Below are 25,421 nucleotides of genomic sequence, written 5' to 3'. Positions count from 1 at the left end.
ACAAGCTGGATTCAGGCCAAATAGGGGATGTCAGGATCAGATCTTCACTTTACGACAAATAGTCGAGAAAGCATGGGAATATAACAGAGATCTGTATTTAAGTTTTGTCGATTTGTAAAAGGTATATGACAAGGTGCCAAGAGAGAAACTATTGAATACGCTACAGTTATATGGTGTCAATGGGACATTATATCAAGCAATACTTAGTCTGTATTGAGTTGTAAGTCAGCAGTTAGAATTGAAGGAAGTACAGGAAGATGGTTTAATGTTAAATCTGGTGTGAGACAAGGATGTACATTATCCCCTCTGATAATGAATGTGATTCATTATCCATATAGTTAATGAATCACATTATGAAGGAAAGTGGTATTAAACATGATATCAAAATTGGAGATGTTAATGTCAGCTCTTTGCTTTATGCAGATGATGTTATACTTCTAAATAAATCCGCTACAAGTCTGCAAGATTCCCTAACTAAATTGAATTGCTGTTGTAATAGATATGATATGAAGGTCAGCAGTAAAAAGACAAAGACAATGAAAATAGGCAGAATCATTGAAAATGTCAACTGTGTTGTGAATGGAGAACCTGTGGAACAAGTAAAACATTTCAGCTACTTAGGCACGATTTTTACTGAAGATGGTAAATTAAATATAGAAATAGACAACAGAATCAGCAAAGCTGGTATGGTGGGAAGTCAATTGAATAAATTCATATGGAATAAGAGAGAAATTAGTCGGAACACTAAATTAGCTGTATACAAGAAAGTGTTCAAACCAGTTCTTATGGATCTGAGAGCTGGGTCAGAAGTAAAACACTTCACCAAACACTAGAGACCGCAGATATGAGAGTCCTGAGAAAGATTATAGGCATGAAGACATGGCATCAATGGCAATATCATATTAAAAATGAGGATATTAGGAAAGAACTTGACATTGTCAGCATCCAGGAATGTGCTAGCAGAGGTAATCTCAGGTGGTATGGTCACTTAAACAGAATGGGCGAAGAAAGATTAGCAAAACAAGTGTTCTCGCCAGGTTGGCAACAAAATGACCCAGAGGAAGACCAAGATGTAGGTGGACTGATACGGTACAAAAGTGCCTTAGACAATAGAAATATAAGATCTGATAATGTTGGAGTCTTGACAAGTAACAGATTGATTTGGAGGAAAATTGTAGATAGGAAGTTAGTAATGATGTAATTTTTTTCATGTAGTACTATCATATCCTGTACACTCCTTGAGGGTACATGGCAGGAATTTGATGATGCCAGCCTGGTTGGCCGTGTGGTTAGCATATCCGCTCTCCAGCCAAAGCACTGCAGGTTCGAATCCCGCCATGGGCATGGATGTTTGTGATTGTCTGTGGAAATAGTAATGGTGGTGGTCGGCAGTATATGGCATTGGTGTAGTTGCAGTCAGTTGGTGGATTGAGTGGTGCAGATAGAGTTGTTGACCAGGTGCCCTCTCTCAGTGAGTCTTTGGACTCCCTGGAGGTGTCAAATAATAATAATAATAATAAATCATGTATCCAGTTGACTGCATTCTCTCCAAGATTTTTCAGCATTTCAGCTGGTATTGAATCAGAACCTGGGGCTTAATTATTCCTTAATTTTTTGATTGCTTGTTCTACTTTAATGTTGAGGATCTCAGGTTCCGTTTCCTTGTTTTCCACAGCTGTAATGTAATTTTGAAGAAACTATATGCAATGTTTTTTATTGTTATTAAGATCTCACCTGTATGGAGTCAAAGGACTCAAGAAGAATTAAGCATAATTTTTATCCTTTTTTTTATCTTCAATTTAATGTAAATCATGGTATATATAAATCCTTTTTTTTTTTTCCCAGTTCCCAAAGAGATACTGAAAGATCTGGAATTATCAAGTGAAGACAGCAAAAGTGAAGGTGAAAAGCATGATTACAAGGAAGGTGATGATGAGTATCCCTATGATTTGACAACATCAAATATCCCAGAAAATGAATTACAACACTGGCTGCCAGCAGTGAGAAGTGCAGTTCCACATGGTAAGTACTCTTTAGAAATTCTGAATATATTTACTTATAATGAATAGATTGCAAGTGTTGAACAAATATGTATATTAATGGAGAATTCTAATTTTTGTTTGTTATTGTCTCTCTACTGTATATATCCTATACCCAGCTTGTTCTTCTCAAAGGTTCTGTTCTGCAATTTTTCTCACTGTCTTTTCAAGTATGCTTAAATACATTTTACCTAGAACACTTAATAGAACACTGTAATTCTCACATTCAACTTCATTCCCTTTTTTTATAGATAGAAACTATATGAGTCTACTCTAATCATCTGGGCCTTCTGATCAGGTCCTGTGAATTATATAGTGTAACCACTGCAAAACTTTTATACCTCCATATTTAAGCATTTCTATCTTTTATCATTTCTTTTTCTATCTCAAGTATTATATGTACTGCTGTTTGCAATCCTCTTGAAAATTTTCTACTACTGTTGCCACTGCTTGCTTATTATTATTATCATCATCATCAAATTCCTGATATATACTCTCAAGGAGTGTACAGGATATGATAGTACTACATGAAAAATTTACATCATTCCTAACTTCCTATCTAAAATTTTCCTCCAAATCAGTCTGTTAAATGTCAAAACTCCAATATTATCAGGTCTTATATTTCTGTCTTCTAAGGTACTTTTTACTGTATCAATCCACCTATATCTTGGTCTTCCTCTGGATCTTTTTTTTGCCAACCTGGCAGAGAACACTTGTTTTGCTAAACTTTTCTCACCCATTCTGCTTAAGTGACCATACCACCTCAGATTAGCTCTGTTAATGCATTACTGGATGCTGACAATATCAATTTCTTTCCTAATATCCTCATTTTTAATATGATATTGCCATTGATGCCATCTATTCACGCCTATAATCTTTCTCAGGACTCTCATATCTGCAGTCTCTAGTCTTTGGTCAAGTGTTTAACTTCTGACCCAGCTCTCAGATCCATAAGTTAAAATTGGTTTAAACAAAAAACTAAATTAGTTTTGTACATAGCTAATTTAGTGTTCTGACTAATTTCTCTCTTATTCCATATGAATTTATTCAACTGACTTCCCACCATACCAGCTTTGCTGATTCTGTTGTCTATTTCTATATTTAATTTACCATCTTCACTAAAAATCGTGCCTAAGTAGCTGAAATGTTTTACTTGTTCCACAGGTTCTCCATTCACAACACAGTTGACATTTTCAATGATTCTGCCTATTTTTATTGTCTTTGTCTTTTCAAATTATTGCTGACCTTCATACCATATGTATTACAACAGTTATTCAATTTAGTCAGAGAATCTTGGAGACTTGTAGCAGATTTATTTAGAAGTATAACATCATCCGCATAAAGCAAAGAGCTGACCTTAACATCTCCAATTTTGATATCATGTTTAATACCACTTTCCTTCATAATGTGATCCATATAGATAATGAATAACAGAGGGGATTATGTACATCCTTGTCTCACACCAGATTTAACATTAAACCATCTTCCTGTACTTCCTTCAATTCTAACTGCTGACTTACAACTCAAATAAAGGCTAAGTATTGCTTGATATAATGCCCCATTGACACCATGTAACTGTAGCATATTGAATAGTTTCTCTCTTGGCATCTTGTCATATTCCTTTTACAAATAGACAAAACTTAAATACAGATCTTTGTTATATTCCCATGCTTTCTCAACTATTTGTCGCAAAGTGAAGATCTGATCCTGACACCTTCTATTTGGCCTGAATCCAGCTTCTTCTTCACCCAGCTTTTCTTCCACAATTCTCAACCTTTACTCAAGTATACTTGCATAGATCTTGCCAGGAACACTCAGTAGGGAAATACCTCTGTAATTCTCACATGCAGTTTTATTTCCCTTTTTTATATATGGGTACTATGAGAGCTCTACTCCAATCATCGGGAATTCGTCCCTCTGTCCAGGCTTTCTGAACTATGCAGTGCAGCCACTGTAAGACTTTTATACCACCATACTAGAGCATTTCTGGTCAAATATCATCTACTCCTGCTGCCTTTCCACATTTCAAGCCTTTGATGGCTTTTTCTACTTCAAGTCTGGATATGTATTCCTGACTGCATACCTGGTCAGTGTTTTTTTTTAATTACCACTGTGCTGTCATCACTGCTTGTTTCATTTAGCAGTTTTTCAAAGTAATTACTCCATACTTCAAGGATGTCTTTTTCTCCTGTTTTCATGTCACCTTTATCATCTCTAACTCCTTTTACAGCAATCTTTCCTCCATTCCTAAGCTTCTTCAACAACCTCCAGAATATTTTGCCACCTTCTTGATATTTATTTTCTATATTCTTGCCAAAGTCCTCCCATGACTTTTGTTTAGCTAGTTTTACATACTGTTTAGCATTCTTGCATTTGTCTGTATTCTCTAAGAGCACAAGCTGACTTATTTGCCAGGAACTTTTGATATGCTTTCTTCTTTTTTCCTTCACTGCCTCTTTAACTTCCTGTGTCCACCACGGAGTTCTAATTTTTCTATCCTTGTAGACAACTTCACCACATGCCTCTCTAACTGAATCAATCAGGGCTTTCTTCAAGGCTTGCCACTGAATCTCCAAGGTTTGATTCCTGTTCTCAAACTCTTTCATTTTTTCTTCAATGATCTGTGTATTTTAGTCTACAGTTCACATCTGAGAGAGCTGCTGAACTTTTATTCGCTTTACAACTTTCTTATATGGTATTCTTTTCAATATGAAATTCAATTTTATCCTGCTCAAGACTAAATAGTGATCACTTCCAATTTCAAATCCTCTGTACACTCTGGTGTCTTGCACCAGGGAGAAAACATCACTATCAACAATAACATAGTCAATGAGACTTTTCTTATTCCTTGCCTCTTCTCTCCATGTGAATTTGTGCACATTTTTTTGTTGGAACATGGTGTAAGTAATAACCAGTCCATGTCCTGAACAGAAATCCAACAGATATTTCCATTATTATTAGCTTTGCTCTTTTCTCCAAATTTTCCCAAAATATTTTTGTATGTCTCACAATCATTTCCTACTCTGCTATTTAGATCCCCAACAAAGACCAACTTTTCGTTTTTCACTGTCTCAGTTGCTTTTTCTAAAGCCTCAAATAATTCCTCCACTTCTACCTTAGTAGAACCTTCTGTGGGACCATTGGCACAAATAAATTTCATTCTCCAGTTCCCTATTCTCATATTTGCCCACATTACTCTACTTGAGACTGACTGCCATTCAAGAAGATTAGCCTCGTATTTTATGTTGAATACTATGGCTACTCCTTCTTTTCCTTGATTGTCATTGCCTGAATATAACATTTTGTATTTGTTTCTCAGAAAGATCTCACCATTTTTTGTCTTTTTTGTTTCAGTCACCCCTATTATGTCGATCTGGTATTTATCTAATTCCTCAGCTAGCTCCATTTCTTTGCCATTCAGGCTTCTTATGTTGATAGTGCCGATCTTTAACCCTGGTAATGTTGAGTTGGGGGGGGGGGGTTTCAGATTTGTTCCAGTAGCTGACTTTTTGCTGTTCGCCCTGGTTCCCTGGTAAAAATAATGGGGGCCTTATTTAACAGGTCGACGTCCCAGCCGTCATGAAATTTTGTCATGTTGTACCATCATTTTTTATTTTGGTTTAACCAATAAGAATACAATTTGGTCGGCTAAATCCCAAATTGCCAGCCCATCCTCGTTCATTTGGCATCCAAGTAGATACCCAACAGGGTGCACCACGAGAAGGTGACGGTTTGACATTAGGCTAGAAGCCCTGGTCGGTTCTCCGCATTCCTTTAAAGGCTATATGGAGGACTACATCTTTGACCCTTAAGCACCCCTTTGACTGGCAAACTCTACAGGTTAAAAGACATAGTTCCCACATGCCTAAAAACACTAATATACAAAGCACTATGCCAAAATATACTAAGATACGTTATAACAACATATACTTTCTGTGCACCCTCCAAACTAAATAGATTAATGTCGTTACAATACAAAATGATAAATCTGATCTTTTGGGAACAAAGAGACAATAAGGACTTTATATACACTGCAATGTCAGAACACAAAATTCTGACAGCAAAACACTTATGTCACTATGCAGCTTCCTCAAAACATTAATTCGATGCTAACTACAGGACAGTCAGAAATACATACTGTATAACAAGATCTTAGACTACTAATTATATCACACATAAATACAATAATCACTTCGGAAAGGCCACACGAAACTTCTACATCCCAGACATGATAAAAAAATTACCTTTTGAATACAGAAACCTTATAAACTACAATAGCCTGAAAAGAGCTCTAAGGACATACTATGAACAAGAAACATGTACCCAAAATACCATACAAACTTAATGAAACACAATATACTCATTCAAGCTTCCAGTTCAGTGATGCATCAAGACATTCCAAGTTATTGTGTGTGCATGGCATGTGCAAATTTCGCAATCAATGGCTGCAGTAGAAATTAAACCTATTAAATATATTTTTGATTTCGTAACTTCCCAACACAGCAAACAAACCAATAAATAATAACTAACTGGTGTCATCCTCAGATAAGCTTACAAATAAGCTTCAAGGATGAAGGCTGAGAAATTACATCTCACCCAAGATTTAAAAAAAAAAAAAAAAAAAATTCAAACCCATATATCACATTTCAGTGCTGTAATTACAGCACTTAAATATACTAAAAAAAAAAAAAATCAAAACTGTAAATATATATATATATAACTCATTATTAAATGAATAAATGCTGTGTTATTATTATTATAATTAATACATTATACAGGAAAAAAAAGAAAAGAAAGGGAAAAAAACTATGAAATTTATTGTTACAAAAAAAACAACAACAGAATTACACCTGTCATAAATAGGTAATCTTATGTTGCAATATGTAATCACAATATTAATCATAAATTTAATTTAAAAAAAAGGATTGAATTTTTTTAAAAGAAAAATATGTAAAATCTATGTATCATATGTAAACAAATGTATGTAATGTTGTATCATATGTAATAAAAAAATTATTGTTACTATTATTATTATTGTTATTATTATTAATTGTATATATGTAAATGGGCTTTTTTCATTTTTATTTTTAACTAAATAATTTAAGAAATTACAACGTAAACTAGGATATACATTAAAATAAATTTTAATATACTTCCAATATTTCGGCAATATCACATTGCCATTTTCAAGGAACTTAAGAACAAGACATGTGCACGCAGGCACAACAAACAGTAAGTGAGGAAGAAGCAGGAAGCTATTCTTTCTCCTAAAGTCCTGATGGTGCCCCTAGCGGGCAATGTTGGTATTCTTGGACGATTGGGCTGAAGGTCTTCTGATGTAGGTTTTCCAAATTTGAGGCAGTCTCATGCATCCAAATTTGTTGAGGTTTGGATTGTTTCTTAGGGTTGAGGCTGATTCCAAGAAAAGCCTTTCATATTTGTATTTACTACGGTGTATTATCGTGGCTTTCTTCCACCGTATTCTATGGCAGATATCCAGCACATGGTCAGCCAGACCAGAGTGGCTGTATTGGTGAAACCAGATGTAATCCTTGTGTTCTGAAATTCTGATATTTGCTGTCCTACCTGTTTGGCCAAAGTAGGACAGCTTACAGCTGCAAGGGACTTGGTATACACCAGGTAGGTCTAGGGGGGAGGTTGGTCTCTAGTAGAGCGGATAAGGGATGCCAATTTTTTATATGGTCTGTAATAAGAAGTTAAGTCATGTTTTTTTAGGATTTTTGTAATTTTTTCCGAGATGCCTCGGGTATAGGGTATGGTGATGGATTTAGAGTAATCCTTGTTGTGAGAAGGGGGGGGGTATGGTTTACTAGTTTCACTATTTTTTGGATTTTTGGGGGGGGGGGGTAGGCATTGGCTGAGAAAGTGTTGAGAATGTGGTTTAGTTCTGTGGTTAGGGCATTGTCATATGAACAGATAAGTTTAGCCCTATTGTGTAGTGTCTCAATGACTTCATATTGTTGTGTGGAGGTAGTGGGATTGTTGGTGAATGTATCTGCCTGTATTGGTGAGTTTTCTATAGACTGAGAAAACCAAGGTTCCATTAGGCTGGTGGGTGACTAGTGTGTCTAGTGAAGGAAGGCAGCTGTTTTTTTCCTCTTCCAGGGTGAATTTGATTCTGGGGTGTTGGTTGTTTACATGTGTTAGCAAGGAGAGGAGTGCATCGGAGCCATGTGGCCAAATAGCGAACACATCATCAACATAGCGAAGCCAAATGGTTGGTTTTTGTGGGGCAGAATTTAAGGCTTTCTCTTCAAAAGTCTCCATATAAACGTTGGCCGAGGGTGGGAAGAGTGGAGAACCCATGGCTGTCCCTCTATTTGTTTGTAGAATTTTCCTTGCCAAACAAAATAGCTCGAGTTCATTGTGAACTGAAATAGGGCTGTGATATTGGGAGGAAATTTAGCTTGGATTACCTCTAAGGATTCTTTGAGTGGGACATTTATGAATAAGGAGGACACATCAGATCTGATCATTACATCAGTGTGTTTGAGTGTAAGGTTTTCTATGCTGGCTTTGAAGTGGGCTGAGTTTTTTATGTGTGAAGGTGTGTTGCCAGTATAGTGTGAGAGAGCTTTGGCCAAATGTTTAGCTAGTTTATATGTGGGGGAATCAATGCCATCCACTATGGGACGTAATGGCACATTTTCCTTATGTATTTTTGGGAGTCCATAAATACGGGGGGGGGGGGGATATGGAGTTAATTGGTTTCAGTTTGTTAGTGATTTCCACAGGCCAAGAAGTGACCTTCTTAAGGAGCTTGTGGAGTTTTCTAATTTGTGAGTTGGTGGGATTGCTGGATAGGGAGGTAAGTAGCCTGATCTATCAATAGAGCTTTCAGCTTACCTGTGTAATCCTTTTGGTTAAGCAATACTGTGGCATTCCCTTATTAGCTTTGGTGATTATTATTTCCTTGTTTTTCTTTAATTCTAGTAGAGATTTAATTTCCTTACTGGGCATGTTGGCTTTTGGTGGTTTAGCTTTGATCAGAACACAAGCCACATCCAGTCTAATATCGTTGGCGACGTGGTTTGGAAGGTGTTGTATCCCGCATTCAATTCATATCATAACATCTTCAGCAGGTATTCTTCTGAGCGCAATGGTGAAGTTGTGGCCACGTCTGAGGGTGTCGAGTGCTTCAGGTTTCACACTGAATGACCAAAGGTTGACAACCGTTTCGATAGGAAGTTGTGGTTTCGAGATCGAGTTCTTTTTTAAATTTTCAAATTTTTTGATGTGTCAATCTCGTACTTTTTTTAATTCTTTCTCCGCTGCAGTGCACAAGATGTCGTATAAAATAGACCAAATTTCGTGGCTTAAGGTGCTTGAAAGGTCATCTTCGAATGCCTGGATAGCTAAGTTAGCATCATTCAGGAAACAGCGAGTCATAGCGATTTGTTCCCTGAGCAAAGCTTGGCTGGCAGAGTTATAAATACGAAGAACCTTTTGCGAAGAGAAATGGTGCTTGAATTTGACACAGTTAGGAATTACCTGGTTATCCCAGCACCGTTTTAGGAAGGCGAGACGATTCAGTTGTCTTGATAGCTTTAACTTTATTTTACTGTAATGGCATGCTTTACGTGCGATATCATCTCCGTGGATTATCATAATTCTTGTGGAAAGGCTTAGATGTCGGTTATGCATTTTTACTAAATAATTTAAGGAAATTACAACATAAACTAGGATATACATTAAAATAAATTTTAATATATTTCCTATATTTCGGCAACATCGCGTTGCCATTTTCAAGGAACTTAAGAACAAGACACGTGCATGCAGGCATAACAAACAGTAAGTGAAGAAGAACAGAAAGCTATTCTTTCTCCTAAAGTCCTGATGGTGCCCCCCCCCCCCCCCCCCTAGCGGGCAATGTTGGTATTCTTGGGCGATTGGGCTGAAGGTCTTCTGATGTAGGTTTCCCAAATTTGAGGCAGTCTCATGCATCCATATTTGTTGAGGTTTGGATTGTTTCTTAGGGCTGAGGCTGATTCCACGAAAAGCCTTTCATATTTGTATTTACTATGGTGTATTATTGTGGCTTTCTTCCACCGTATTCAATTGCAGATATCCAGCGCATGGTCAGCAAGACCAGAGTGGCTATATTGGTGAAACTGAATGTAGTCTTTGTGTTCTGAAATTCCGATATTTGCTGTCCTGCCTGTTTGGCCAAACCTGGTATACACCAGGTATGTCTGGGGGGGGGGGTCTTTAGTAGAGCGAAATAAGGGATGCCAATTTTTTATATGGTCTGTAACAAGAAGTTAAGTCATGTTTTTTTAGGATTTTTGTAATTGGGGGGGGGGGGGTGGGGGGGGGGGGGGGTGGGGGGGGGGGGGGGTGGGGGGGGGGGGGGGTGGGGGGGGGGGGGGGTGGGGGGGGGGGGGGGTGGGGGGGGGGGGGGGTGGGGGGGGGGGGGGGTGGGGGGGGGGGGGGGTGGGGGGGGGGGGGGGTGGGGGGGGGGGGGGGTGGGGGGGGGGGGGGGTGGGGGGGGGGGGGGGTGGGGGGGGGGGGGGGTGGGGGGGGGGGGGGGTGGGGGGGGGGGGGGGTGGGGGGGGGGGGGGGTGGGGGGGGGGGGGGGTGGGGGGGGGGGGGGGTGGGGGGGGGGGGGGGTGGGGGGGGGGGGGGGTGGGGGGGGGGGGGGGTGGGGGGGGGGGGGGGTGGGGGGGGGGGGGGGTGGGGGGGGGGGGGGGTGGGGGGGGGGGGGGGTGGGGGGGGGGGGGGGTGGGGGGGGGGGGGGGTGGGGGGGGGGGGGGGTGGGGGGGGGGGGGGGTGGGGGGGGGGGGGGGTGGGGGAACCACGTTCAGGTGCAAACTTGACTTACTTGTCTGTTTGCTTACTTGGAAAAAGGGATTAAAACCAAGGTTATAAAATTACTTGGTATCTTTAATATATATATATATATATATATATTTATTATTATTATCATTATTACGGGCAATTCCTTAGACTCAATGCAGGGAGGCCCTAATATCATGTCAAGAACAACTATTCGACATTCAACACAGTATCCATCATGCCTCACCTTGAACTCCTTCACAGTCATGGCACCCACAACAGACTCTGGCAGCTTATTCCACTCATTCACCACCCTCCAAGTAAAAAAGCCTAGCTTTAACACCTTTGCTAACCACACTCTTGCCCAGCTTCCATGTATGGCCCCCAGTCCTCCCACCACCAGTCCTATTCTCAAAAATATCTTCTGAATTAATCTTATAGAAACTCTTCAGTAATTTGAATGTCTCAATCATATCACCCTTTTCTGCCTATTAACCAATTTTGGCAACCCATAAATCTTCAACCTGTTCTCATAAAGTTCATTCCATAGACCTGCTATCATCTTGGTCACTCGTCTCTGGATACTCTCCACCTCCTCCCTATCAAGAAGAAACCGTGGCACACATATCTGGGCACAGTAGTCTAGATGGGTTCTTATCAAGGCTCAATACAGAGGAACAATAACCTGTTTGTCTCTGCTTGTTAAAGTATTTTTCATCAACCAAGTAATTTGATGAGCTGATTTAGCACCTAAACTTCAACTCCCTATCCGCCAACACTCCCAAGTCCTTGGCCTCGTCAATCTCCTGGAGTACAGTTCCTCCAATGTGATATACTGCTGCTAATCTTTTCACCCCAAAATGCATAACATTACACTTTGTCACATTAAATTGACATCCATATTCCTTAGCCCAGTCCTCCAAACTATCCAAATCATCTTGCCAAATTTTGACATCCTGTGCACTCACTATTGCTCTACCCAACTTTGCATCATCAGCAAACAAGTGAATACTTCCACTCAGATCCTTTCCTATATCATTAATGAACAGATTGAAAAGTAGTGGTCCAAGAACAGAACCTTGCGGCACACCACTAGTCACAGGCTGTCATTTGGACTCTACTCCTGAATAAACCACTCTCTGATATCTCTCCATCAACCACCCTCCTATCCATCCCCATATGCTGCAGTTTACTGATTAGAATTCCATGTGGTATCCTGTCAAAGGCCTTAGCAAGGTCCAGTAAAATAACTGTAAACCCATTACCCTTATCCATTTCATCCGTCACTGTATTATAAAACATGAGCAAGTTACTGAGCCATGATCTACCCTTCACAAATCCATGTTGACCCCCATACAGTACCCCATTTTCATCTATCTAATCCTGTATTTTTCTCCTGACTAATTTCTCCAGGACCTTGACAAAGATTCCTGATATGTTAATCGGTCGGTAATTTACAATAGCAGTCTTGAAACCTCCTTTAACCCCTACTTGATTTATTATTTGGACTCTAGGTATACAGTCAGCCATTGCCTTATGCGAACACTTCTTAAATGCCTACCGTGCACTATCAACATCCAGACCTTGCAGTTTTACATGCCATGGCACTGAACCAATCAAACTACTAAACGTGTCATACTTACCAGCCCGATAATTCCACATGCAACCTGTCTTAATTGTAAATTCCACACCTTTAGCCACCTCCCAAGTCAAGACCCTGTGATCACTCTCTCATTAATTGGTGGCAATGTGGTCATATTCGTTACAGCCAAATTCTCAGATGCAGTTACTAGGTCAAGCACTCTCTGACCCCCCCCCCCCTAGTATTTTCCATTATGAGAAGGGATAACTATCTGCGACAGCATGTAGTTATCCCTTAATAACCGCATAAAATCCAATTCTTTCCTCATATGTGTCCTCTCCTCCTTCCATATATATGTATATTTATATTTTAAAAAAAATCACTGTACTCTACATTTTGTACTGAACAGAAATTGTAATGGTATGCTTTATTGTATTTATGTAAATACCCTGTATGATGATAAATAAAATATTATTACAGTTAAAAAAAAAAAAAAGAAAAAAATCATCAGCCCTCTACGTAGTCCAAAGACTCATTGTGGGAGGTCCAACTCTCACATTCACAGCTCATCTTACCTCGACTTAAATACATTCACTGTCCCTGCACTCACCACACTCTCAGGCAGTGCATTCCCATCACCCACCACTCTCCATGCAAAAAATCTACTCCTCATTTACTCACATCCACCTTATACAGTTTCCAGGGATGGCCTCTTGTTTTCTCCCTGTCTCCAGATATTCTGTGAAAAATCTCATCCACATTAATCTGGTAATTATCCTTTATCAACTTATGCATCTTGATCATGTCTTTCCTCTTCCTTCTATCTTAGTCTCTGTAATTTGCATTATCTCAATCTGTTCTCATATTCCATATTCCAGAGACCAGATACCAACTTAGTCAGTCGTCTCTGACCATCTCCAACATCTCATCATCCTTTTGAAATCCTGGCAACCAAATCTGTGCACTGTAATCTATGTGCATCCTGATCAAAACCTTGTACAATGGAATCAAAACAACATTCTACACCTCATTGTTATCCGCATCATTCCCATTATCTGCTGTGTTGTCCTCACAGTTTTAGCAAAATGTCCATGAAATTTCAAGTCCCTATCCACTATCATCCCTTGATCTTTCATTTCCTCCATCTTCTCTAAAATATCCCCAACAATTTTGCACTCTGTGTCGTATCTTTTCTTCTCAGATTTTAAAAACTTACACTTGGCTACATTAAACTGACATCCCTGCACACATGCACATTTAGATAGTCTATTTAGGTCCTCTTGCAAAACTTCAACTTCTGCTGTACTTCTCATAATGCTCCCCAACTTTTTCATCTGCAAACAACAGTATATTATCATTTAGGCCTCTTTCTAATGCCATTTCCATACAAATTTAACAAGAATGGCTCCAAAATAGACCACTGGGGCATGCCACTAGTGACTTTCCTCCTGGGATATCACTTCCCATGCACAACCTGCTGATACCTATCATACAGCCAGTCTCCAATCCAGTTCACTCATCTACCATCCAACCCAATCTGTTCCAGTTTAACTACTAGTTTGTCATGTGGCAATCTATTGAAAGGCTTTGCAAAATCTAAATATACTACTGGTAATTAATTTACGGAATTGACAACTCATATAAAGTAAATAAATTAAAGATAACTTTAATGAATCACTTCTATATTTCGGCAATGTCACATTGCCATCTTCGGGAACATAAAGATATGGTATGTGCACTAAGGAACTAACAAAGCAAATGAGGAAGAAAATAAGAACTAATTTTGTTCCTAAAGTCCTAATGGTGCCCTCTTGCAGGCTAATTTGGTAGTCTTGGCCGTTGGGCTGAAGTTCTCAAAATGAAAGTCTCCCAAATTTGGGGCAGTTTCATGCACTCAAATTTGTTGAGGTTAGGAAAGTTTTTTTAGAGCTGCTGAAGATTCTTTGAATAGTCTTTCGTATTTAAACTTGCTGCGATGGATTATTTTTGTCTTCTTCCAACGAATTTTATGGTAGGTATCTAAGGCATGGTCTGCCAGTCCAGAGCGGCTGTACTGGTGAAACCGGATGTAGTCTTGGTGTTCTGAAATCCTGATATTTGTTGTTCTGCCTGTTTGGCCAAAGTAGGACAATTTGCAGCTGCAAGGGACCTGGTATACACCAGGTAGGTCTAGGGGAAGTGGTTGGTCTTTGGTAGAGCGGATAAGGGATGCCAACTTTTTATATGGTCTGTAACAGGAAGTAAGGTCATATTTCTTGAGGATATTAGTTATTTTTTCAGAGGTGCCCTGGATGTAGGGGATAGTGATAGACTTGGTGTAGTCTTTATTGTGGAGGGGGGAGGGGGGGTTGTGGTTTACAGGTTTTAGTATTTTTTGGATTATTTTGGGGTTGTAGCCATTGGCTAAGAAAGTGTTGAGGATGTGGTTTAGTTCCATAGTCAGGGCCTTGTCATCTGAGCAGATTAATTTTGCCCTGTTATATAGTGTTTTTATCACCCCATATTGTTGTGAGGGGGGGGGATGGGATTGATGGTGAATGTATCTGCCAGTGGGGGGGGGGGTTCTGTAAACAGAGAAAACCAAAGATCCATCAAGCTGGCGGGTGATTAAAGTGTCTAGGAAGGGGAGGGTGTTGTTTTCCTCTTTTTCTAAGGTGAACTGGACTCTGGGATGTTGGTTGTTTAAGTGTGTTAGGAAGGAGTGGAGTGTATCTGAGCCATGTGGCCAAATAGCAAACACATCATCCACATAACGAAGCCAAATAGTGGGTTTTTGTGGGGCGGAGTTTAAGGCTTTCTCTTCAAATGTCTCCATAAAGAAATTGGCCAAGGGTGGGGAAAGTGGTGAATCCATGGCTGTCCCCTCTATCTGTTTGTAGAATTTTCCTTGCCAAACGAAATAGCCTGAGTTCATTGTGAACTGAAATAGGGCTGAGATATCGGGAGGAAACTTGGCTTGGATGAGCTCAAAGGTTTCTTTGAGTGGGACATTAGTGAATAGGGAGGAGACGTCAAAACTGACCATTATGTCAGTGTGTTGGAGTGTGAGGTTTTCTATACTGGCTTTAAAGTGGGCCGAGTTTTTTATGTGTGATGGTGTGTTGCCAGTGTAGTGTGTGAGTGTTTTGGCTAAATGTTTGGCTAATTTATATGTGGGGGAATCAATGCCATCCACTATGGGACGCAATGGCACATTTTGTTTATGTATTTTTGGGAGTCCATATAATCGGGGGGGTCTAGAGTTATAAGGTTTAAGTTTGTTGGTGACTTCCACAGGCCAAGAAGTGACTTTCTTAAGGAGTCTGTGGATAGTTCTAATCTGAGAGTTGGTCGGATTATATTCAATGGGGAGGTAAGTAGTACGGTCTCGTATTAAAGAATTTAGCTTACCTTTGTAATCTTTTTGGTTAAGTACCACCGTGGCGCTTCCCTTATCAGCTTTGGTGATTACTATTTTTTTGTTGTTTTTTAATTCTTGTAGGGCTGTATATTCGTTTTTGGATAAGTTGGATTTTGGAGGTTTGGCTTTAGTGAGAACACCGACTACATCCAGTCTCACGTTGTTGGCGATGTGGTTAGGCAGGTTGCGAATTCCACGCTCTATTTGGATCATGATTTCTTCAGCAGGTATCCTTTTAGGAGCTAGGGCGAAATTGTGACCACGTGAAAGTGCGGTGAGTGCTTCAGGCTTTAAAACTGCCGACGAGAGGTTGACTACTGTGTCAAGTGGTGGCTGGTGGACAGAAGTCGAAGTCTTTGTCAGGTTTTCGTATTTTTTCACGTGCCGACTACGTATTTTTTCGAATTCCTTTCTTGCCGATGTGCATGAGATGTCATGAAGTATCGACCATAGATCAGGGCCGAGTGTGTTAGAAAGCTCTTCCTCTAGCGCCCGTAAGGATTTGTTTTCGTCTGCAAGGAGAACGCGCGTCGCGGTAATTTGTTCTCTTAACAGGGCAAAGCTAGTGCAGTTGTAAATGCGTAGAGCTTTCTCGGAAGTGAAACGGTGCTTTAATTTGACACAGTTGGGGATCACTTTGTTATCCTGGCAGCGTTTTAGGAACGTCAGACGATTTATTTGCCTCGATATCTTCAACCTCAATTTGCCGTATTGATGGGCCTTTCGTGCGATTGCATCTCCGTGGATGATCATGGTTCTAGTAGTAAGACTTATACGTTGGTTAGACATAACTGGTAATTAATTTACGGAATTGACAACGCATATAAAGTAAATAAATTAAAGATAACTTTAATGAATCACTTCTATATTTCGGCAATGTCACATTGCCATCTTCGGGAACATAAAGATATGGTATGTGCACTAAGGAACTAACAAAGCAAATGAGGAAGAAAATAAGAACTAATTTTGTTCCTAAAGTCCTAATGGTGCCCTCTTGCGGGCTAATTTGGTAGTCTTGGCCGTTGGGCTGAAGTTCTCAAAATGAAAGTCTCCCAAATTTGGGGCAGTTTCATGCACCCAAATTTGTTGAGGTTAGGAAAGTTTTTTAGAGCTGCTGAAGATTCTTTGAATAGTCTTTCGTATTTGCAGCTGCAAATTGTCCTACTTTGGCCAAACAGGCAGAACAACAAATATCAGGATTTCAGAACACCAAGACTACATCCGGTTTCACCAGTACAGCCGCTCTGGACTGGCAGACCATGCCTTAGATACCCACCATAAAATTCATTGGAAGAAGACAAAAATAATCCATCGCAGCAAGTTTAAATACAAAAGACTATTCAAAGAATCTTCAGCAGCTCTAAAAAACTTTCCTAACCTCAACAAATTTGAGTGCATGAAACTGCCCCAAATTTGGGAGACTTTCATTTTGAGAACTTCAGCCCAACGGCCAAGACTACCAAATTAGCCCGCAAGAGGGCACCATTAGGACTTTAGGAACAAAATTAGTTCTTATTTTCTTCCTCATTTGCTTTGTTAGTTCCTTAGTGCACATACCATATCTTTATGTTCCCGAAGATGGCAATGTGACATTGCCGAAATATAGAAGTGATTCATTAAAGTTATCTTTAATTTATTTACTTTATATGCGTTGTCAATTCCGTAAATTAATTACCAGTTATGTCTAACCAACGTATAAGTCTTACTACTAAAATATACTACTGTATGAGAGTGGTCTGAAAAGTTTTCGGCCTCGACCATAGATGGCAACACAATTGGCAAGATTTTTTTTTTTCTAAGTTGGTACATCTGTCATAAGCATTCATGTAAAATTGCAAGTCATTCTGTCAAGTAGTTTTATACAGCTATCTGAAGCAAAAATGTTGTCTATATCCCTTGAAATGGATAAAATTGAGTATCATGCAGTTATAAAATTCTTTGTTGAAGAAGGTTTAACGCCAAAAAGAAATTCATTCGAAGTTCAGAAAAGTTTATGGGCACTCTTCTCCTTCGTTTTCAACAATTAAGAAATGGGCTGCTAAGTTTAAACGTGACCGTACCAGCCTTGAAGATGATCCACATGAATGACTTCCAAAAAGTGTAACAACACCAGAAATCATTGATCAAGTGCATGATATGGTATTGGATGACTGGCGAGTCAAACTGCTTGAAATTGCTGAGACTATAGGCATTTCAAAAGAATGTGTAGGATATATTTTGCATGAAGAATTGCAAACGAAAAAGCTTTGCGCAAGATGGGTTCTGCACTTGCTCACAGCAGATCAAAAACACATTCGCATGAAAATCTCTGAACAGTGCTTGGAGCATTTTAACAAGAATAAAACTGATTCTGTGCGTCGATATATTACTATAGATGAGACTTGGATTCACCATTACACACCAGAATCCAAACAGCAGTCAAAACAGTGACAGAAGTCAGTTCCATCAGCAGGAAAGGTCATGGCATCAGTGTTTTGGGTGCTAAAGGCATTTTGTTTATTAATTATCTTGAAAAGAGTAAAACAATAATTGAAGAATATTATTCCGATCTTTTAACCAGACTAGAAGAAAAAATCATCTTTCATCAGGACAATGCACCTGCCCACAAAGGTGTTTTGGCAATGGGAAAATTAAGGGATCTGCACCATGAATTGTTAGAACATCCACCCTGTTCCCCAGATTTGGCTCCCTCTGACTTCTATCTCTTCCCCAAACTCTTCCTTGCTGGTCAGCATTTTTCTTCGAATCAAGAGATGCAACTGTAGAGGGGTATTTTGCAGACCTTACTGAGAACCACTACAGGGACAGGATAATGGCGCTGGAGCATCACTGGAATAAATGCATTAGTCTTAAGGCAGATTAGGTTGAAAAATAACAATAATTTTGAAATTATAAATTCGTTTTTTCATTGTTGGGCCAAGAACTTTTCAGATGACCTTCGTGTATGCATCCCCCCCCCCCTTTTCCAATATATTCATCACTTTTTTAAAAGTAAGTAAGTAGAATGCTAAAACACGATCTTCATTTAGCCAACCCAAAGAGAATCCTACTGCTGTCAACACAGTTGTGAATCCTTGTCCTCACTAGCTTCTCCAACACTTTGACCACAATTCCAGACAAGCAGATTGGCCTATAATTTGTACCCCCCCCCCCTGTATGATGCGGAACAATTTTTCCATCTTTTCACTCCTTTAGAACCTGGGCTAACCTAAGACTCATAAAGCTGTTGTTAACTCCCTGGAACATTCCTTCAAGACATGAAGTGATATACCATCAAGTTCCATGGCCTTATTGACGTCAAATTTACTTAATTCCTCGTATACCTTCTGTTCACTCATCATCATTGGTTCCTCCCCCATTCCCACTGCTCTCAAGTTCTGCATTATGTTGCAATCACAAGGATGGAATATTTTAATTAACTACTCATTAAACACCTCTGCTATATCTTCATCAGTGTTTATCATTCTCCCATTATCACTGACCAACATCATCCTCCCATAATCATTCTTCCTTTTACTGGCCAGAAATCAAAAAACTCCCTAGGATTTCTTTTAGCATAATTTAGTAACTGCTGCTCATACCACAATTTTGCTAACCACTAAGTGAGTCACCTTCCCTGCATGTTCTTTATACTCCTTATGTAACTAATTATCTCCACTCATCTTGTGCCTCCTCTACAATGCCTATTTCTTCCAGATTTCATGTTTCCATCAGTCATCCATTTTACACCTACATCATTTAATCTCTTGACCTTTGGAATACTCAGGCATTGCCTCTGCCAGATACTTTCTGACAAGCAGCTAGCTTGTCAGAAAGTATCTGGCAGAGGCAATGCCTGATACTTTCTGACTTTCTGAGCTTTCACTAACTGGAAGAAGATGTGACACTACATTTACAACAATATCTTCTGATGAGATAATCAAATCTAAAACCCTCGATCCACATATTGCCTCTGTTGCATACTGCTTAAAATAGTTCTCCCTTAAAAGCTCAAGAAATTCATTCTCTTTGTGGTTCCTGATGCTGTCTCTTCATTCCAGTCTGTATTACCATAATTGAAATCACCCATAATGATCTTCGTTTTCTTATTAGCCAGACCAATTTGCCTAAACATTTCCTTCTCACTGCCTTCCACATTAATTAGGTCTATAGAAACACCCTACTAAACATTTCATCTTGTCCACCTCCATATTGCTTCAAAACCACTGTCAGTATTTGCTCCTTGCATCTTCTCCCTAGATGGGCTCAGCTCCTCTGTCATCATCAATAACACTCCTCCTTCCTTTTTGCTTTGTCTGTCTTCACAGCTCTATTCCTGTCAGAATGTTATCCTCATTCAACCATATGTCGCATATACCAGCAATTGCAAATGAACTTTATCAGTGCTACAATTTCATTCTCCTTGTTTCGAATACTTCTAGCATTGTTTCATTTAACAGTCTTTTAAAATAATTATTCTAGATGTCTATGATGTTCTTATCTTCAGTTTTTATATTTATTATCTTTATCATCTTTTATTCCTTAGACAGGGATGTAGCTTATCTCCAACTTTATTCAATATATATATATTGATCAGCTTATTAAAATATGATAAACAACAATAAAACATGGTATCTGTTAATCAGAACTGTTATCAATACAATGTTGTATACAGATGATCAGATTACATTACAAGACAATGAAAATGATCTTCAAAATCAGTTTAATGCATAACCTGATTATGCATTAAATAAAATAAGCCAACAATACAATTTAAAAATTTCACAGAAGAAAACAAAGTCATGGCATTTAAAGGTTAAGATCATGTTAGATCAAAAATAGTTCATAGAAAATAAAATAATAGAACAGATGACACAGTTTAATTATTTAGGCTGCATAATAATATATCTAAAAGATAGAGATATAGATTAAAAAAATAGAGAAATTTCAGAAAATATGTGAAACAATTAAAAGGACACTGAATAAAAAAAACAAGATGAGAAACTCAACTAAACTTTTATAAAGTAGTGGCTACTCCCACTCTGTTATATGGTGCAGAAACATGAACTGTTAAAAAGAAAGATGAAAGTAAAATACATGCTGCAGAAATAAGATTTTAAGAGCAATTAAGATTATTAAGAGCAATTAACAGGATGCACAAAATTGGATCATATAAAAAATGAAGGCATGAGAAGAGAACTACAGTGTAAATGAAAAGATGAAGAAATATAGATAGAAATGGAAAAGAATGTACAGTCATCCCTCAACTTATGTCAAGGTTCCGTTCCATCTGGCAGGATGTGAGTCGATACATTAAATCAACAGAGTTATACGGGTTAGGGACTTAACCTTGATAAGTATACTGTCATTTTAATTTATAAACCTTATAAAATTGTACTGTGCATTACTGCCACTATAAAAGAGGAGAATAATCACCCAAATCTTCCTCCACAATTTCATCTTCATTACCCTCCCTATGTGAAGGACCAGACTGTGGCTCTTCTGGTATAACCTTTGTTTTTTTGATGATAATGTCCGATGTGTTTTGCTTATTCCTCTTCTTCTTTTCATCATAAATTTGTTTATTGCAAGCAAACGCATCATGTACATTCCTTTCAACATTGGAGTCCATGTATTCAGCCAATTTGAGAACATCGCTAACTGCAGAAAACATTTCTGCAAGACCTTATTCACTGTGAATTGTTTAATTACCTCTTCTTGTTTCTCTTTTCTCTCTTCCTTTTCTCGTTCTTCCTCTTCTGCAACATATTGTTTTTCCAGTTTGACCAATTCTTCATTGGTCAACTCTTCAGGGACACTTTCTATGAGTTGATTATGTTGTCATCATTCACTTCGAGATTCAGATTATTTGCTAGGCTCACCATTTCTTCACTCAATTTACAACAGTCATTTTTTTTTCAAAACTTCCAAAATCATGCACAAATCTTTTTAATGTGTTTTTCCATATGCCACTCATACATAGAGCGGTCACTTTGTTCCAAGCAATAGCAATTTTTTTAATAACATGATAAATATTGAGTGCTTTCCAGAATTACATGACTCTGATCATATCCTTCAGTGGCAGAAATGGCTTGTGAAAAAGTTCTCTGTAGACATCATCAAATTCCTACCATGTACCTCAAGGGGTGTACGGGATATGATAGTACTACATGAAAAATTTACATCATTACTAACTTCCTATCTACAAGTCTGTGTCAAGACTCCACCATTACCAGATCTTACATTTCTATCGTCTAAGGCACTTTGTACCATATCAATCCACATATATACTGGTCTTCCTCTGGGTCATTTTTCTGCCAACTTTGCAGAGAACACTTGTTTTGCTAATCTTTCCTCGCTCATTCTGTTTAAGTGACCATACCATCTGAGATTAGCTCTGCTAACGCATTCCTGGACGCTGACAATGTCAAGTTCTTTCCTAATATTCTTGTTTTTAATATGATATTGCCATTGATGGCATCTGTTCGCACCTCTAATCTTTCTCAGGACACTCATATCTGCGGTCTCTAGTCTTTGGTCAAGTGCTTTACTTCTGACCCAGCTCTCGGATCCATAAGTTAAAACTGGTTTGAACACTGTCTTGTATACAGCTAATTTAGTGTTCTGACTAATTTCTCTCTTATTCCATATGAATTTATTCAACTGACTTCCCACCATACCAGCTTTGTTGATTCTGTGTCTATTTCCATATTTAATTTACCATCTTCACTAAAAATCATGCTTAAGTAGCTGAAATGTTTTGCTTGTTCCACAGGTTCTCCATTCACAACACAGTTGACATTTTCAATGATTCTGCGTATTTTTATTGTCTTTGTCTTTTTATTGCTGACCTTCATATCATATCTATTACAACAGTTATTCAATTTAGTCAGAGAATCTTGGAGACTTGTAGCGGATTTATTTAGAAGTATAACATTGTCCACATAAAGCAAAGAGCTGACATTAACATCTCTAATTTTGATATCATGTTTAATACCATTTTCCTTCATAATGTGATCCATATAGATAATGAATAACAGAGGGGATAATGTACATCCTTGTCTCATACCAGATTTAACATTAAACCATCTTCCTGTACGTCCTCCAATTCTAACTGCTGACTTACAACTCAAATAAAGACTAAGTACTGCTTGTTATAATGCCAAATTCACACCATATAAGTGTAGCGTATTGAATAACTTCTTTCTTGGCACCTTGTCATATGCCTTTTCCAAATCAACAAAACTTAAATACAGATCTTTGTTATATTCCCATGATTTCTCCACTATTTGTCATAAAGTGAAGATCTGATCCTGACAGCCTGTATTTGACCTGAATCCAGCTTGTTCTTCACCAAGCTTTTCTTCAACAATTCTTCTCAACCGTTTCTCAAGTATACTTGCATATATCTTACCAGGAGCACTCAATAGGGATATACCTTTGTAATTCTCACATTCAATTTTATTTCCCTTTTTATATATAGGTACTATGAGAGCTCTACTCCAATCATTGGGAATTCTTTCCCTCTGTCCAGGCATTCTGAACTATGCAGTGCAGCCACTGTAAGACTTTTATACCACCATACTTCAGCATTTCTGGTCGAATATCATCTACTCCTGCTGCCTTTCCACATTTCAAGCCTTGGATGCTTTTCTACTTCAAGTATGTAGAAAATATTCCTGACAGCATGCCTGGTCAGTGTTTTTTTTCACTGTGCTGTCATCACTGCTTGTTTCATGTAGCAAATTTTCAAAGTAATTACTCCATACTTCAAGGATATCTTTTTCTCCCGTTTTCATTTCACCTTTGTCATCTCTAACTCCTTTTACAGCACTCTTTCCTCCATTTCTAAGCTTCTTCAACAACCTCCAGAATATTTTGCCACCTTCTTGATATTTATTTTCTATATTCTTGCCAAAGTCCTCCCGTGACTTTTGTTTAGCTAGTTTTACATACTATTTAGCATTCTTGCATTTGTCTGTATTCTCTAAGAGCACAAACTGACTTATTTGCCAGGAACTTTGGATATGCTTTCTTCTTTTTTCCTGTCATGAGAGGACTTTGACAAGAATATAGAAAATAAATATCAAGAAGGTGGCAAAATATTCTGGACGTTGTTGAAGAAGCTTAGAAATGGAGGAAAGAGTGCTGTAAAAGGAGTTAGAGATGATAATGGTGAAATGAAAATGGGAGAAAAAGATATCCTTGAAGTATGGAGTAATTACTTTGAAAATTTGCTACATGAAACAAGCAGTGATGACAGCACAGTGAAAAAAAACACTGACCAATGTTCAATGTGTTCAATAAACAGCTTGTTGTGGGTACACGTCTGGCTGGAGCCACTTTGACAACAGCAAAGCTGACTGGTTTCTCAAAAAGTGAGATATCCCAGGCGTTTAATCAGTGGAAAAATAATCCACATTGTTTGCCTAAGAGGCATAGCTGTGGTTTAGAGATTGGCTGTTAGGAAAGAGATCGCCGTTCTGAAAAGGCTTGCATTAATTGACTGAAGCATTTGATGAAGCCCGACCCATATCTCACTGAACAATGCGTAGGAAACTGAAGAGGATCCACCTTCTTGATATTTATTTTCTATATTCTTGCCAAAGTCCTCCCATGACTTTTGTTTAGCTAGTTTTACATACTGTTTAGCATTCTTGCATTTGTCTGTATTCTCTAAGAGCACAAGCTGACTTATTTGCCAGGAACATTTGATATGCTTTCTTCTTTTTTCCTTCAATGCCTCTTTAACTTCCTGTGTCCACCATGGAGTTCTAATTTTTCTATCCTTGCAGACAACTTCACCACATGCCTCTCTAGCTGAATCAATCAGGATTTTCTTCAAGGCTTGCCACTGAATCTCCAAGGTTTGGTTCCTGTTCTCAAACTCTTTCATTTTTCCTTCAATAATCTTTGTGTATTTTAGTCTACAGTTCACATCTGAGAGCTGCTCAACTTTTATTCGCTTTAAAACTTTCTTACATGTCATTCATTTCAATAAGAAATTCAGTTTTATCCTGCTCAAGACTAAATAGTGATCAATTCTAATTTCAAATCCTCTGTACACTCTGGTATCCTGCACCAGGGAGAAGACATCACTATCAACAATAACATAGTCAATGAGACTTTTCTTATTCCTTGCCTCTTCTCTCCATGTGAATTTGTGCACATTTTTATGTTGGAACATGGTGTTAGTAATAACCAGTCCATGTCCTGAGCAGAAATCCAACAGATATTTGCCATTATTATTAGCTTTGCTCTTTTCTCCAAATTTTCCCAAAATATTTTTGTATGTCTTACAATCACTTCCTACTCTGCTATTTAGATCCCCAACAAGGACCAACTTTTCCTTTTTCATTGTGTCAGTAGCTTTCTCTAGAGCCTCAAAAAATTCCTCCACATCTACCTTAGTAGAACCTTCTGTGGGACCATTGGCACAAATAAGTCTCATTGTCCAGTTCCCCATTCTGATATTTGCCCAAATCACTCTCTGTAGATAATAAATCTTAAACACTTGAAGAACTCTCTGATCCATCGGTTGGATCAATGAAGTAGTGTTTGGAGAGGGAAACACGACTTTGATCTTGGGGTGAAGATCACCAATGTAAGGTGGATGACCTGGAGA

General features: G+C 38.6%; 1 protein-coding gene across 1 annotated transcript in view; it reads left to right on the top strand.

The window, feature by feature from the left end:
* Positions 1–25,421, top strand: part of LOC150099414 (uncharacterized) — a 215,796-nt gene that overhangs the window by 154,242 nt on the left and 36,133 nt on the right. The window contains exon 6 of the mRNA XM_090404343.1: positions 1,846–2,022. Coding sequence (XP_090260469.1) covers positions 1,846–2,022 — 177 coding nt within the window. The remainder of the gene's footprint in view (positions 1–1,845; positions 2,023–25,421) is intronic.

This window comes from Typopeltis vanoorti, chromosome 14, assembly GCF_054136105.1.
Source record: "Typopeltis vanoorti isolate ZY-2024b chromosome 14, IOZ_Tvanoo_1.0, whole genome shotgun sequence".
Lineage (NCBI taxonomy): Eukaryota > Metazoa > Arthropoda > Arachnida > Uropygi > Thelyphonidae > Typopeltis > Typopeltis vanoorti.
This window is presented reverse-complemented; position numbering and strand designations above follow the sequence as displayed.